The sequence below is a fragment of the Ambystoma mexicanum genome, chromosome 2p (genome assembly GCF_040938575.1).
Source record: "Ambystoma mexicanum isolate Mex_15411 chromosome 2p, UKY_AmexF1_1, whole genome shotgun sequence".
Lineage (NCBI taxonomy): Eukaryota > Metazoa > Chordata > Amphibia > Caudata > Ambystomatidae > Ambystoma > Ambystoma mexicanum.
The window spans coordinates 974,642,069-974,656,742 of record NC_090923.1 but is presented as its reverse complement, the minus strand read 5'-3'; the positions used below and the strand labels follow the sequence as shown (position 1 = coordinate 974,656,742).

General features: G+C 47.3%; 1 protein-coding gene across 1 annotated transcript in view; it reads right to left on the bottom strand.

Annotated features, from left to right (window-relative positions):
• The window catches only part of ACTN3 (actinin alpha 3), a 155,173-nt gene that overhangs the window by 86,217 nt on the left and 54,282 nt on the right, over nucleotides 1-14,674 (bottom strand). Inside the window, exon 2 of the mRNA XM_069644784.1 lies at nucleotides 1,775-1,889. Within this exon, the coding sequence (XP_069500885.1) occupies nucleotides 1,775-1,889 (115 nt within the window). The remainder of the gene's footprint in view (nucleotides 1-1,774; nucleotides 1,890-14,674) is intronic.

Sequence of the window (14,674 nt, the reverse complement as noted above, 5' to 3'; positions counted from 1 at the left end):
CACCTTCCGTAATCTCCAGCGTGAACCTGCCTTTCTTTGCATCATTCCATCAGACCTTTTTAGTTTTGCCTTATAGAGTTGGCACTGGTTATTAAGTATATGTTTGCTTGGCACTTTATTCTGGCGTTTGTAGAGCTATACATATATGACAGTGGCATGACCACAAGCATATCCCCCGCGTTATCTAAATTATTGCCAGATTAAAGTGATTTAAAACAGCCAGTCTACCTGCAAAAATAGATATCTGAAGGGGTAATTGCAGATATTAAGCTATTGGTTATCTAAAAATGTGTCACCTTCACAACCATTTCATCTTTTAGAACACCTGCATACAAGGTAACGGGTTAATGACATCTGTTCAACGGATCCAGGTAATATAAAAGTGTTAACCAAGTGTGCCTTCAGGGTTTTAAACATTACAGCATTCCAATGCACAGCGCTGACATACAATTTGTATAGCAAAGGTAAATACTATTAATAACATATTATTCATTTTACAGGAATGATTTTTTGGACATTGTAATATATAAAAGTTGTATTGTTCAAAATATGTATATAAAAGCAAAAACAGCTGTTGTGGCCAATTCCTGATTAATTTATGTGTATCTAATTTGCAACATAGCGTAAAGCTTGCTAGCCAACAGCAGAGTACTGTACGAAAAATGTGGGAGGGTAAAGAAAAAGAAGGACAGGGCGTAAACAAACATCTCAATAACATCTCACCCAGAACCCCTTATCCTAACTTGCCAAGACCTAAACCCTAACCTAACTAAGATCCTCTAATTATACTTCAAATGGAGCCAGTAGCTGTGTGTCAATGTTAGGAGTGTCAGCACTGACAGATTCACCACAATGTCTCTTTTCTTCTCCATCAGTGCACCCCCACCATAACAGGACACCCCCTTGTTATTGCAGCAGTAGGCCCTCACAGAGTACTGTCTACACTCCCCAATCGTGACTGGAAAAGCCCAATCACAAAACCCACGATTCTCATCCAAGCCATGTCCCTCATTCCGGCCTACCCATGCACCGCTATATTAAGATACAGAACCTCAGTAATAGTATACTGAAGACCCCACGTCCCAATATACCCAGGCTCCTCAATTCCTCCCTTCCCATACCCCTCCAATACTAATCTTTACATGCTCCCCAATCAAAACCTACATAATCCTTTCTCGACAAATGTGCCCATCTTCTAAATCTAAAGCTACCCGAGCCCCTCTTTCCTGATCAATGCATGCCTCTGAATTCCAAACTACCACTGGCCCTAAACCAAGGCTTAGCCAAGCCCCTCAATCACAGCGTAACCACTCCCTCCAGGCTACCCTACCCAAGACCTGCTACCTTAATCTAGAACCCCCTCAAACTCAACATTACCACATAACTCAATCAAAATCTAGGCACGGCCCAAATCCAACTAACACAAGCTTATCAATCAAAGCAGACCCAAGCTTCTACACCCTCTCCAACTTTGTCCACTGGAGCGAGGCCTAAACAAGTCACTTAAAATCAGCATACCGTGGCCCCTCAACCTTTGCCCAACCCTCAATCCTGGTCTCCCAAAGTGCCTTCTTCCGCCCTAGGGCACACCCGTTCATCCATCTTGTAATGTCCAACTGCATCTGTCTCAACAGCAGAGAGCCAGCCAACCTTAAACTTTACATCACCACTTCCACACTGCCCATGCTGCGTGGAAGACACTTCGGTGTAGGTTGTGACTCCTCCAAGCCTACATCGATTTCAGCTCTGCTTGTTAGTCAGACAGAGTGCTTACCAGAGATGACCTCCAGCAGCAGCATGAGCTTGAGTCCATTCCTGAAGTCCTCCTCAATGTTCTCAATCTGGGTGCCGGCCTTCCTCAGGTGAGAGTTACACCAGGCGGTGAAGGTCTGCCAAGAGAAAAGAGACATGGTCAAGGACGGCACGGTCACACCTCCATTTAAAGACAATGGCTACCTATTCTGTACCTGTGCTGTGTCTGAGGTAGGCTTGCACTACTGTTGTGCGTGTTCTACCTGTTACGTGTGTGAGAAACCTTGCAGTGCTGCTGTAGCTGTTCTGTGTTCCATGGCGGGAAACTTGCAGTCATATTACCTTTGCTGCACCTGGGAGTGAGTGTGTGTGACGCTTGCATTTCAGTGCAAGTGCACCTTACTGTGTACTGGTGCTGCCCCAGGTGTACCTGCTCTGTGTACAGCTGTTGAACAAGGTGCTGGTTGTCAGGAAAATACTGATACCATAGAAAATGACGTTAAAAGTTCATAAATGGTTCACACAAAAACTTTGCGCAGAACAGCATACCTATTGTTCTAAACTAACTACCACAATATTTTACTCAGTGTTTTCTGTGCAGATAGTCTGTTAACCCCTGATACTAAATTTAGCAGTTGCAACGGTTTTTATTTGTAAAACCCTGGCATATGTGTAAAAATAAACATATAAAACTATGATAATGTAAACCCTGCAAGATGAACTTGCAGGGTTTACATTATGAGTTAATATTATGATATGGGCATGGGTTCCACGCTAACTTTCTGAAAGTAATTTCTGTTTCAAGATAATTCAAGGTTGCACCGAACTGGCTTGAATTCTAAATAGTACTTTGATTAAATGCTTTTTTCAGACACGTTTTGTATTGTTTGAGGACAGTGTCCCCCTGGAGAGTGCATGGGAGTTTCTCATTGGGTCAATGAGTCTTGTACTGTATATGCGAGAATGTAGCCATTTGGCTAATGGTGCCTCTTGGGTAAACTGACCAATTGCAAATCTGTGGTGGTCGTAGTTAAGTAAGCAAAACAGAGAGATTGAGTGGGCACCACTTAATGTTCTGACCAATTTGTGCAGATAACATTCAACTTATAGACCTGAAGATGGATCAAAGTATTGTGATGGATATTCCTCTCTTGCCTTTTTCAATCGTATTGATTATTTATTTGATCGATTATGCAGTAGTATTCCTACGCCATAGGCGTGTCCAGGTCTGGTGAGTGTTATCATCAGGAATTTGTTATGGCCGCAGATAAGTAAACCGTTCTTTCATCTTACGGAGGTTGCTATAGGTGATATCCATGATTCATGTGGGATGTTCGATATCCTGCTCCACCAATGCCTTTTTTTACAGCAATTAAAAAGTTTACATTTTTCCAACCCCCACTGTTAAACTCCACGTATATATTCAGTGCCTGTAAAAGTTCATCTTTCTAGATCTCAGACCTCCTGGGAAACTCGCTCTTCTTTACGGCAGGCGGGGGCTAGATGCTAGTGATGCCTGGAGGCTGGGACCCATAGCATTATGGAAACCAGCAACAAAACACTGCCACTGCCCACAGCAGGATGCCCACAACGGGCCTGTTAACTAAAAATAGTGGATCTAACTAAAATGAGGAGGTCGGAGATTTTCACAAGAAGTCATATTTGAGCCATATTGGATTTTAGAGGATGTTTGGCCTAGGAACAAGAATGCCCCGAAACCCAAGGCTTTGGGACGTCCATCACTGCTGGAAACATAGGGGGTTTCCGGCTAAGGGAAATGTCCGATTCATGTTTATAGAAGGCGTACAAATTAAGTCGTTTGATGGCTACCCCCCTCAAATTGCCTGTTTTCTCTATTTCCACAGTAGAGCATAGAGTACCATCCATACCTTCTCATTACTTCTCGCATTATTACCACCTTATAATGGCAAATCCCCACTGGAAAACGCTCTGTGAATAAGGGCCTTAGCCTTTACAATACTGCGAATGTGCAGAAGGAGGGTAGTAGATATTCGTCCCTTTCTTTTTCTTTTGAAGAGTGCAATTCTTCATCGGAGCCACTGACTGTCTTACGATACGTCCCTATGCAATGGAAGTGCACAGTGGGGGTTTACTCTCTATAACACTATAAACTCCTCATAAGTGCCCCACCCGCTGACCCTATCCACGGGGCTAGCGCTATGCTACCCGGGCTGCGGTACCCTTGCTGGACCAGGTGCCTAGCCGCTTCATGCACTGCATCTGGGAAATGTGGTGTCCCAGAACAGAAGGACGCGTCTACACTAGCCAAGGGACAAGACCGGCAGAGCATCTAATGAAATCCTTAAATTGTGATGGAAATCCCTGCGCCGGGTCCTAACCAGAGGAGCTGACCTGAGACGAAGACTGCGGATTGTGATCTGTACACACCGTGCTTGAGAGACAATACTCTTACAAGAGCTCTGCATTCATTATCATCCAAGCATAAGTCGTGTTGCCGAAAGACCCTCCACATGTTACCTCCACTTATTAACACAAATACTGTGAAATTCCGCCTGCATAACCCTGATCTGATCTGCCATAAGAGGAGGTTTGCTTTTAGAAAAGAATTAGGTTTAAACCTGAAGTGCAGTTTGTTCTTCATTTTGGGAGATGTGAACAAGAGGACTTCAACACTCGTTAGCTTAGTAAACATCACCCAGGGTAGCCTTCATGAGCAGCCTGGCACTACCTGCTTGTCCCATTTCTAAATAGCAGGACGGTGATGAAGAAGATATGAGCTCAGAGTAATGAAGATTACTGGTAAGTAACCATGTGATTACCTCCTCATCCAATCTTCCTCGTCCCAGTTCTGGCATCTGTTACCTCCCCATGTGGGAGTTTCGACTCCCCTCACCATGTTATTACCCCTATGATTGTAAAGTGTGCTGTGGCTTCTCGAAGCTAGGTGCGTGCTGAATAAATACCCTGGTAATTATAATGCACTCAGTAATGAAGATTACTGGTAAGTACTCCAGGCATTACCTCTCCGTGCAACCATCCTCCTCCCAGTCCTGATATCTGAGGACTGTGACGAGGAAGATCTGGATCCAGAGCAAGGAAGATTACTGATAAGTAATCCTGGCATTACCTCCTCATCCAATCTTCTTCGTCCCAGGCTGACATCCAAGCAGGCCTTGTTGACGATGTGTCAGGTGTGATGGCGACCCATTTCAACATGATGTTTGCGGGCCCCCATTGCCTTACAAATGGAAAAAACAGAAGCGCCTGTGGGGTGTTTAAATTATAATAAAGTCAAAAGGATGTAGCAACTTGGTAAATAGCTACAGATTGTTAAGGGGCAGGCAGCCAACAGGGGGCCGAAATACGAAATGTCTGCTGAAAAGCTATTAATCGGTCTTTGACAGTAGGTTACTAGTGTCTGGGAAACCTGAATAAGAATGCAACAAGGTGGGTGCTAAAAAGGTTGCTGGAGACCGCAAGAAGGAGGTGACTCGTTGGGCACTGCCTTTAACGTGCATGCTGCGCACGTTTAATGTCCCAAATTAAAGGAGTATCTTCCTGTGTCATAAGATTGGCATCACGGGGCAGAGGCTCGGGGCTCCCCAGAGATACAGAGCTCATTTCAACTGAAAAGGTTGAAAGGCCTGGACGCCATCCCCGAAACCAAGGTCTGTGATGAGGAAGATGTGGACTTAGAGTAACGAAGATTACAGGAAAGTAATACAGGCCAGTCACACTAAGGCCCTTATGACGACACTTAGGACCTCATTATGAGTATCGTGACAGCATTAAAGAAATGTGTTTTTTGACTACCTCCTTTTTTAATATACTACATGATTGTAAGGTGCGATTACATGGGATAATTACCACATGGGGTGCATGATTAAAAGTAATGTACAAGATAAATAACCCATAATTACACCGTTTAGTACTTTCTATGTACTCCATCCAGTAAAATCCCAGGTGATCCCAAATCATTTTAAAAATAGGACATATTTAAAATAGCACGTTTTTACAGTTGCCACCATTCTCACAATGATGTCTTTGAATGTGCTACATTCTATTTTTAATTATTCTATTTATTGTAGCGTTGACTGTTTTTCAGTAAAACAATTGTCGATGTCTTGTATCCCAAATAACCTATTTTAACGCAACTTTATTAGTAAAACACCAATTGTCCGGTTACAAAGCATGAGGAGTCAAACAAAAAACTTCACATTCAGAATGAAAATACAACACATTGGGAAATTCAAACTAATGGAGGGATGATGGGGAAGGAAGTGGAGGGCAGGTAGTGAGGCAGTGGGGGTGTATTGGTCCAGTTGTCAGGATTAGGTGTGCAACCTCATGCATCTGGTAGGAGCAGACCAGCGGAGCGGGGCTAAATGAAAGGTTGGGGTTCCACGGGAATGGGGGTGGGAGAAGCTAGAATGAGGACAGATGATGAAGTGAATTAGGTTGTGGGATAGCGTACAGTGTGTTCCTGTAGTACGATTCCCATGGGAGCTCGGTTATCGAGAATTTGGGAAGAGAGTCACTTAGAGTGGCCGTTATGTTCTCCATCGCCCAGAACTTGGACCACCACATATTGGGGGCAGGGCCATCAGGATATTTCCAGAACTGGGCGAGAGTGGGACTGCCAGCCATTGAGAGCTGAGTGGTGAGAACCCCTGTGTCCCCGCTCAGACCATAAACCCCCTCTTGATCTGTGTCCCCTAACACCAACACCATTGGGTTGAGCTGGAGCGTTCGTCTAGTGATGCCCTTGACCGTGGACTGGATGTCCTTCAATAGAACTTTGAGCGGAGGGCAGGACCGCCACATATGTACCAGGGTACCGGTCTGCCCACATGTTCTCCAGCACAAGGAGGAGTAGCCTGGGGAAATGGTATGGAGCCTTTGGAGAGAGAGATACCAACGAAGCATGATCTTATAAGAGTTTTCTTTAACAAGAGTACACCTGGAGCTTTCTGGTCCCTTGTCTAAAAGCGAGACCAAGACTCTGATGGAATGGTTACCGGGAGACCATGCTCCCAGGCTAGCATGGATGGGAGTCTATCCTCTGGATCTGACCTGTGCAGGATCTGGTAGATATTGGTAATCTTGCGTTTCTTGGCAATACCATGAATAAGAGACTCAAGAGAAGTGGGTTCTCTGGTTCTGGGCCTGTCGTACCTCCCTTTCCATGATCCAGTGCCATACCTGGCAATACCGCAGCCTCTCCATTTGGGGCAGGGAAAATGTTGTTTTAAATTCTTCGCAGAGAAGTGGACTATTCTCACTATAGCAATCTTGAAGGCAGCACGGACCCCTGTCGAACCAGTGACTAAAGGCAAAAAATTGGAATTCCCAAATATGAGAAGAAAGGGCGCAAACACGGCTTCATCCCCAGGATTTGTGTGCTAAGTCCCGGTAGGTTAGGGTCGCAAGAGTCGATTTCATGAGGAGCCTCCCGCTGTGCAAGCCCACTTGCATAGGAAGATTAGCGAGCATAAAGGGAAACTAGTGCAAGTGTGTGTGTTCCCCCATTCCTCTACATGTGCCAGCTGAGCCGCTAAAAGATAGCGCCACAAGTTGGGAACCCGCAGGCCACCCAGGATTACCAGACAAAATAGGATCCTGCGGAACACCCTGGGTTGCTTCCCACCCATATGTAATTGGAAAGGTTGATTTGGGTTCCCAATAGGGAGTATTTGCTCATCTGGATAGAGTGACTTGAAAATAGATATAACTGCCAGGGGAGGATATTCATTTTTATTGAGTGCATCCGGCCCAGTCAGGATGCCTCCAGTGGAAGCCACCCGATGAGGTCTGCAGCAAAGGTGTTAAGAAGCAGGGGGATGTTGAGCTTATAAAGATGCTTGTCCTTGGAGCTGATCACCACGCCTAGGTAATCTAAAGATTTGGGCGACCAACTCAAAGGTAATGCGGCCTTCAAATGATTGATCATGTCTGGCTCTTCAGAGATATATTATTTAACATTATTTATTAATGTTTATAATGTAACCTGAGGTCTGGCCAACGGCCTCGAATCCTGAATCACAGCAGGAAGGGGTTTATCAATATTGCTGAGGAACAGCCAGGAGGACGTTGTCCGCATAGAAAGGGATTTTCTGAGGAGATAGGCCACTTCTGATGCCCTGTATGCACATGTTTGCCCTGACATTGCAGGCTAGGGGCTCCATTACCATTTCAAAAAGAAGGGGGGAGAGCAGTCACCCATCCTTAGACGTATCAATGGAGTAGTGTGACGGTTTAGTCTGACTCTCCTGGATGGGGCAGCTAGAGTTGCCGCAATCCACGCTCTGAAGATGTGGCCAATTCCGTAAGCTCGAAGGGTCTTCGCTAGGAAACCCCAATCTAGGCGGTCAAACGCCTTATTCGCATTAAAACACAATTAGAGAGAATTTTTGTTTGGTCGCTTTCCCCGGCTCAATCACATCTAGCGCCCTGCGGATGTCACCATGTGTGGACCTATCCCGTTTGATCGGGGTGTATGAGGGAAAGTACCCAAGAGAGACTCGTGGCGAGGATCTTCCCAAATAATTTAGCGTCACCATTCACCAGAGCTATTGGCCGGTAAAAATCGTAGCTAGAACCTGGTTTCCCTGTTTGCAAAGTGAGACTGTCAAAGATTCGGGCATCGTCTGGGGAACCACACTAGTGGACAGGAAGGAGTTAAAAAGGCAGGCCAGAAAGGGGGAGAATACGCTTTTCAAGGATTTGTAAAAGCGGGCTGTGAAGCCATTGAGTCCCAGCGATTTGCTGGGGGAAAGAGAGGAGGTGGCCTCCTCGACTTCCTCTTTGGAAATTGGCAGGTCATGAGCCTCCTGGTCCGCATTCGTTATTAAAGGGAGCTGAGCTCTATCTGTGTAGGCATTTTGTGAGGGGTCATCCTGAGAAGGATTGGCCATGAGCTGGGAGAAGACCCGGTGCACTATCTCGCATTTCTCCTCCTCACCATACCTCATTACGTTGGAGGCGTCTGAAAGCCTTGTGAGTCTATTCCTGGCTTTGAGGCCTTTTAGTTTAAGAGCTAACAGCCTATTGGCCTTGTTGCCCGTGATGTAGTATTTCTGTTTGGTGGTGCGGTCTGCCAGGTGAGCATCCAGTTTCGCCTGTGCGGTCCGTGGATTCCTCAGGGCCCTCAGGAAACAGCTTGACTTGTGAACCTTTTCCATGTCACAGTTTATGTACCAGTAGATCTGCCTTCAGCAGGCAGTGATCAGTCAGGCATCTAATCCCGTTCTCCACCCCCGCCAGGCACATGGTCAATGTCGGGGACATAAGAAGCAGTTCAAGGCGGGAGTGAACCCTGTGGACATGAGAGAAGAAAGAGAAGTTGCGTTCCTCCGGTTGATTCACTCACCGGGAATCCACGATATTCATTTCATGGAAAAGATAGGCACGGGCATTGCGATAGTCTCCCTCGCAGGACGGTGAGGTTTTGTCCCGATGGAGATTCGGTGTGGCGTTAAAATCTCCACCTATGATTAAGTGGCGAATTCAAAACTACTTTTTGTTACTGTGTCTGCATTTTATTAAAAAGTTTTGGGTCATCTGTGTACGGCCTTCTCCAATGTTCGTCCAAAGTCGTATGTTATCCCCAGTCCCCACAGCTCAGTCGCCCTACGTTGGAGAGTGTCTGTGGAGTAAGTACGGAACTGACTGCACTCAGGGTATATTTCAGTCCACTGTACAAAGATAAATGTTGGTCGGGCGCTTATAAAGCCTGTCCTGCTGTAGCAGAGTTATATAGGTAGGTTAAAGTCGGGACATCCGCAGTGGAGTAACTTTGCTGAGAAAGTTGGGGGGGACATGACATCTGAAGAAAAGGTGCCCCAGCCAAATGAATGGGGACAAAATGATGTGCCATGAAAGTTAAGGGGGGGGGACAAACACCCCTACCTCCCCCTAAAATTACGCCCATGAGCATTGCTCCTGAAATGCAAACAGACTCACTGTGTGCACTCCGTCCAGCCCTTGACAAGCGTTCCCTGTGGCCTTCTCTCCGCCAGCTTAGCTAAGGGCAAGGGGGGTCAGATGTCCTGCAAGGGCCCACGGAGAACGCATTCCTACCCGTCAGGCTGCTTCTCCGGCTCCGGCCAAATGGAGAAGCCAGCGCTACACGCATGCCCGGGGATTGCATTCGGTTCACGCAATAACAGATGCGTAGATTTACAAAGCATTAATACCGCATACCGATACAGTCTAAATAGGGTATCGTTGCCGTGGAAACAGCAGCCCAAACGCAGGTGGACAATCAGCCCCGGCCCCCCATCCTAATGCAAGAGTGCATCTTTCTATACATGCCAACATTCAGACGCAACTAAGAGGGAGTTTTGAGAGAGAAAATCGGGAGACGTATTTTTTCCCATATGCAGTGGTGGAAATGGAAAAAATGTGGTGGGGGATCCCACAAGTGCCGGGTGGGGGAGGAGCTGGGGAAGAGGGGGCGTGGTCTAGAGGGGGCGGGGTTGGTAGTGGCCAGCCGATCAGATAAATGCTTAAAAAAAAGAAAGAAAAAAAAGCACCCACAAAGGCAACATTGCCTTTTACCACAGGGCTTTAAGTGGGACGGGGCCTGCCGGGGATCTCCCCTGCCAGCCCCGGCCACTACACGAAAAGGATTTTTTTCTGAAGCCTGAAGCTCTCTCTCGTGTGCGAAAGCTTCAGGCTCCAGAAAAAAATGCCTTTCAGCCATAAAGGTGGCGCCGCACCTGCGAGGCATCCCTTTAAGCAGGAGATGCCCGTGGGCCGGTGCCACCATTGTGGAGAGAAACGTGAGGCCACTGGAAGCTGAGGCCGTCTTCAGGAAAACGGCCTCAGCTTCCAGTGGCCTCACCCTTTCAGCCTTAATGGTGACGCTGCCCCTCCCCAGCTGCCGAGGGGAAGCGTCACCATTAAGGCTGAATAGAAAGTAAAAGCAGAGATCAGAACCCTCTCCCCCATGGGAGAGGGTGTTGATCACTACAAAAGGATGCCTGGCAGGGGTGCCAGTAGCCCTTTGAGCCGGGGCTCTTCAGGGGGGCGTGGCCTAACGGGCCAGCAGGACGCCTGCAGTTAGGCCAGGCCCCCTTGATGAACCCTGGCTCATTTTATTGTGCCAAAAAAAGAAGAAAAAAATAAAAAAAACGCCCGCGAGGGCAGCATTGCCTTTTATGCGGCTCTGGCACTGGTGTGTAAAGCACAATGCTCGCTACATGTACAACTGATTCCTTTCAGTTGTACATGTAGTGAGCATTGTGCTTACACATCAGTGCCAAATCCGCGGTAAACGGCAATGCTGCCGTCGCGGACGCTTTTTTTTCTTTCTTTTTTCCAGCGCGGTTCATGGGCTTGGGCGGCTGACTCTGGCCGGATCCCGGGATCCGGCTACACATCTGGTGCCGGATCTCGGATCCGCCGAGAGCCGGCCTAATGACCAGCACTGCCCATATGAATGTATTGGCGCAGGAATTATTTTAGCCGGGAGAACGTGCAGTATTGTGCAGGCAAACACAGGGCCCTCGTCGATCCAGGCTGTCTGAGCAGTGCTCAAGGCATAGCTGCAAACTAGCCCAACGTGACACCGTCAGCCGGTCTTGTTTTTTCAACAAACAGAATGTACGTTCTTAGACTTGTTTTAAGAACACGAAGGTGTCATATATGACATGGGCCAGTTGGCAATTATTTCCAAATATAAGAGGGAAGCCAAGAAGAAGGCGCTGAGAGTGCAAATTCAGGGCTTCGCGATGAGCTGGGCTGGCTCCTGTCCAACGCCCAGAGACCGCATGGGGACGGCAGCTCGTGAGCTATTTGCAGCAGTGATAAGAGCCGGAGGGAGGCAGTCCGCTGCTGAGAGGGGCTCCTTTTCGGGCATAGCCTGATGTCGTCAGAACCCTGGCATGGAAGGGCTCTTATTCCTCATGCAACGTCTGTGCCCGATGGGACCGCATAGTGAGGAACAGGTGGGGGGTGAGGTTACAACCGCTCTGCTATGAGCCCATCCTTAAACCAGGCTCCCAGCATTCGTCACCTGCCTCTGAAAGGGGCTCCAGTCCAGGGATAGCGTCAGGACCTTTCATCTTTTTCAGTTGAAATGGGCCCCGGGGAACACTGGGGCCATGAGCAGTTGCTTCCACGTTGGCAGTCGGTAATCCTATGACACCTCAACATACTCCTTTCATTTGGGACATTAAATGTGTAATTTGCTTCATGCCTGCTACAGGTTGCCTTTGCTTGCGCCCTCTAGCCTCTGAAATATCCTGCAGTGTTTGTCATCTACATTAGCCCCTTGCTGACAAAGAGCGATCAATAACTTTTCAGTGGACATTTAGGGCCCAATTGCGAGGTCCATGTATAATTAGGAAAGTGTTGTTTCAAGGAAGACCAACACTTTTTCCTAAAAGCGCAATTTTCTGTGAAAGAAAGAATGTGAAGTACTGACTTAAAGCATTGACTCCTACATGTGCCTGATTTACAGCCTGACAACGGCCCCAGTGACTGTCAGTAATGCAGGGTAGACGCTGTGAGGGCATTCTACCCGCATAACCCTGCTTTTGCATGTAAATAAAGGAGTTAAAATACGAGTCCTGTAACATGCCATTGACATCTACTGCACAAGTCGTTCCTCTATAAGCCAGTTATTTCCGGGGTGGCAGCACCACTTTTGCTGATTTACTGAAGGTTCATGGATACTCTTGTAAATCATAAATTGCACCCTTTTTAGAAAGGATATCAGCAACACATGTGCACACCTTGCCCCAACAATTACAGCTTTTGCATCTGGACAGGCCGACAGCTCCCTTCCAATCCGTCCACCCACCTCAGAATGTTGGTGCTGGAAAATGGAGGGGAGAATGTCGGCTTTCCACACTACTTTTCTCCTGAGCTCAGAATCAGGCCTTTAAAGTTTCAGGTCCAAGGTAATCTGTGGCTATTAACCCCCTGGCTAGATTCCTTGGCCTCTATTATACTTTATGGACCCCACGGGTGCCTCAGACTGTCCTGTTGAAATGGGCCCCCATGAGCCGGGACACACCTTCAGCTAGCCCTGCTTTAGTCCCTGCTTTAGTCCCACCGTGTTAGGGTCTCCTTCCTTCCCAATATAACCTCTCTCTCCCTTTCACATCAATGCCCTCACTTCACCTCCTTACTCTCTCCATCGTTCTCATTTCACACCTCCCCTTCCTCAGTTGCTCCATACTCTACGTGTTTGCTGCAAAGGGCACCTCATTGGTCATCACCCCCAAGTCTTCCCCATCCCACGTCATCATCTCGTTTACTTCATCACTGCCCTTTCCCCCCACTTCCTTATTCTCAATCTTGATTGGGGAGATGGTGGGGGACTATGCAGGGGCATCTTGCCATTACTTCTCTTTTCTGGGCTTTGCTATTGTTCTTGAACCTTAAAATAAAACATGATGTCAAGCATGATAATCCCAGTTCTCAAGCATCACCATATCATACATGGTGCCTTCAGACTGGCCTGGCTTCGTAATCCAACAACCCTTTGACTCAGGGCACTTGCAGGTCTATACTTGTAATAGAAAAGAGCAAAACGGTTAACACCCTCTTAACTCCGCACTTGGCACACAGGTATTTCTAGGTATAACTTAACCCCTTAAGTGGCAAGCATGAGTATGCTCGTCCTTTTTGCATAGACTTGCATAATAGCCTGGTAGTCACAGTAGACAAATGCAGTGTTAGTCTGCAAAGAGAGGATCGGCAAACAATCCTTCTCTTAGCACACACCCACCCTTTGTCACTCAAGCCCAGTATCGGCTCGGTATGCCCCACAATTCTCCAATTTCCCAAATCTCTCAAAACGTGGCTTTCTGAACAACACCTGACCATGAACTAATCCCAACGGACGAACAGACCGCAACTCTCAGTACTGCGCTGCTGTTAAAATATATATAAACCAACAGATGTCCACAATCTTGTGGAACTCTCCCGTCCCCTGCACATCCTAGTTGTACTGTATACACAATAAATAGTAGTTGGACACAGATTGTGGACATCTGTTGGTTTACATTCATTGGTATGACCCACTGTCAGAGTTGGGTTTCTCCCTGCCACCCCACTACTTTTTCATTAATTATTACATTTTTTGACAAAAAATATGAGTGCACTAAGTCAACCATACCATAGACTACTGTTAAAATATGCCAGCCAAAACGTGGGCTACCCCACACACTGTAGACCACAAAACTGCTCTCAAGTGAGGTCTACACCTTGAACAATAAAATAAAGCAAAACAAATAAGGCATCTACGTGGCCTAGATGCAAGCAGATCTCTTTTTGTCAGGCAGGGAGGCCACCCTGCTTTTGTTACTGCCGGCTGCCCTCAGAATGCTGCGCTGCATGGCCACTGCTCTGCCATGTGATGCATGGAAGATGTGTGGGAAGCTGAGGGTCCATCAGGAGGCAGAAAAGCAATGAGAACCATATCAATTTGCCCTCTCTGCTTCCACAGTAGGAGAGTGGAAGGTGGGACGTTTCATCCAAACATCCAGCCAAGAACACAACACAAGCAGATCACCCACGGTCTCCCAACATTGAAGGCACAAGAGCCGGCAAACACTGGGTGCTCTAGCGGCCACGTGACTTCAAAGAAAGGGTGTTCACTGCCTACTGAACCTCTGTGCACTGTCGCCCTGATGATGTGTGAAACCCCACTGTGACAACAGGTCGCAAAAATCCCTCGTGGGCGAATCGATGTGATCACCGCACCGACCATGATGTCGACAATTAAGTTGCTGACTCCCATTATGGCGTGGCACAGTGATCACATAGATCACTGTGCCCTGCATCCCCATAACCGGCCCCCCTACCTACTTACCTTTTCGGAGGCACACCGTGAAGTGTGCCGCTGTGTCTTCTCTGACCCTGCGGCGTCAGTTCTCGCCCACTGGCATCAGTGGGTTCTTTTTTCTTATTTCAAACTTTTGTTTCC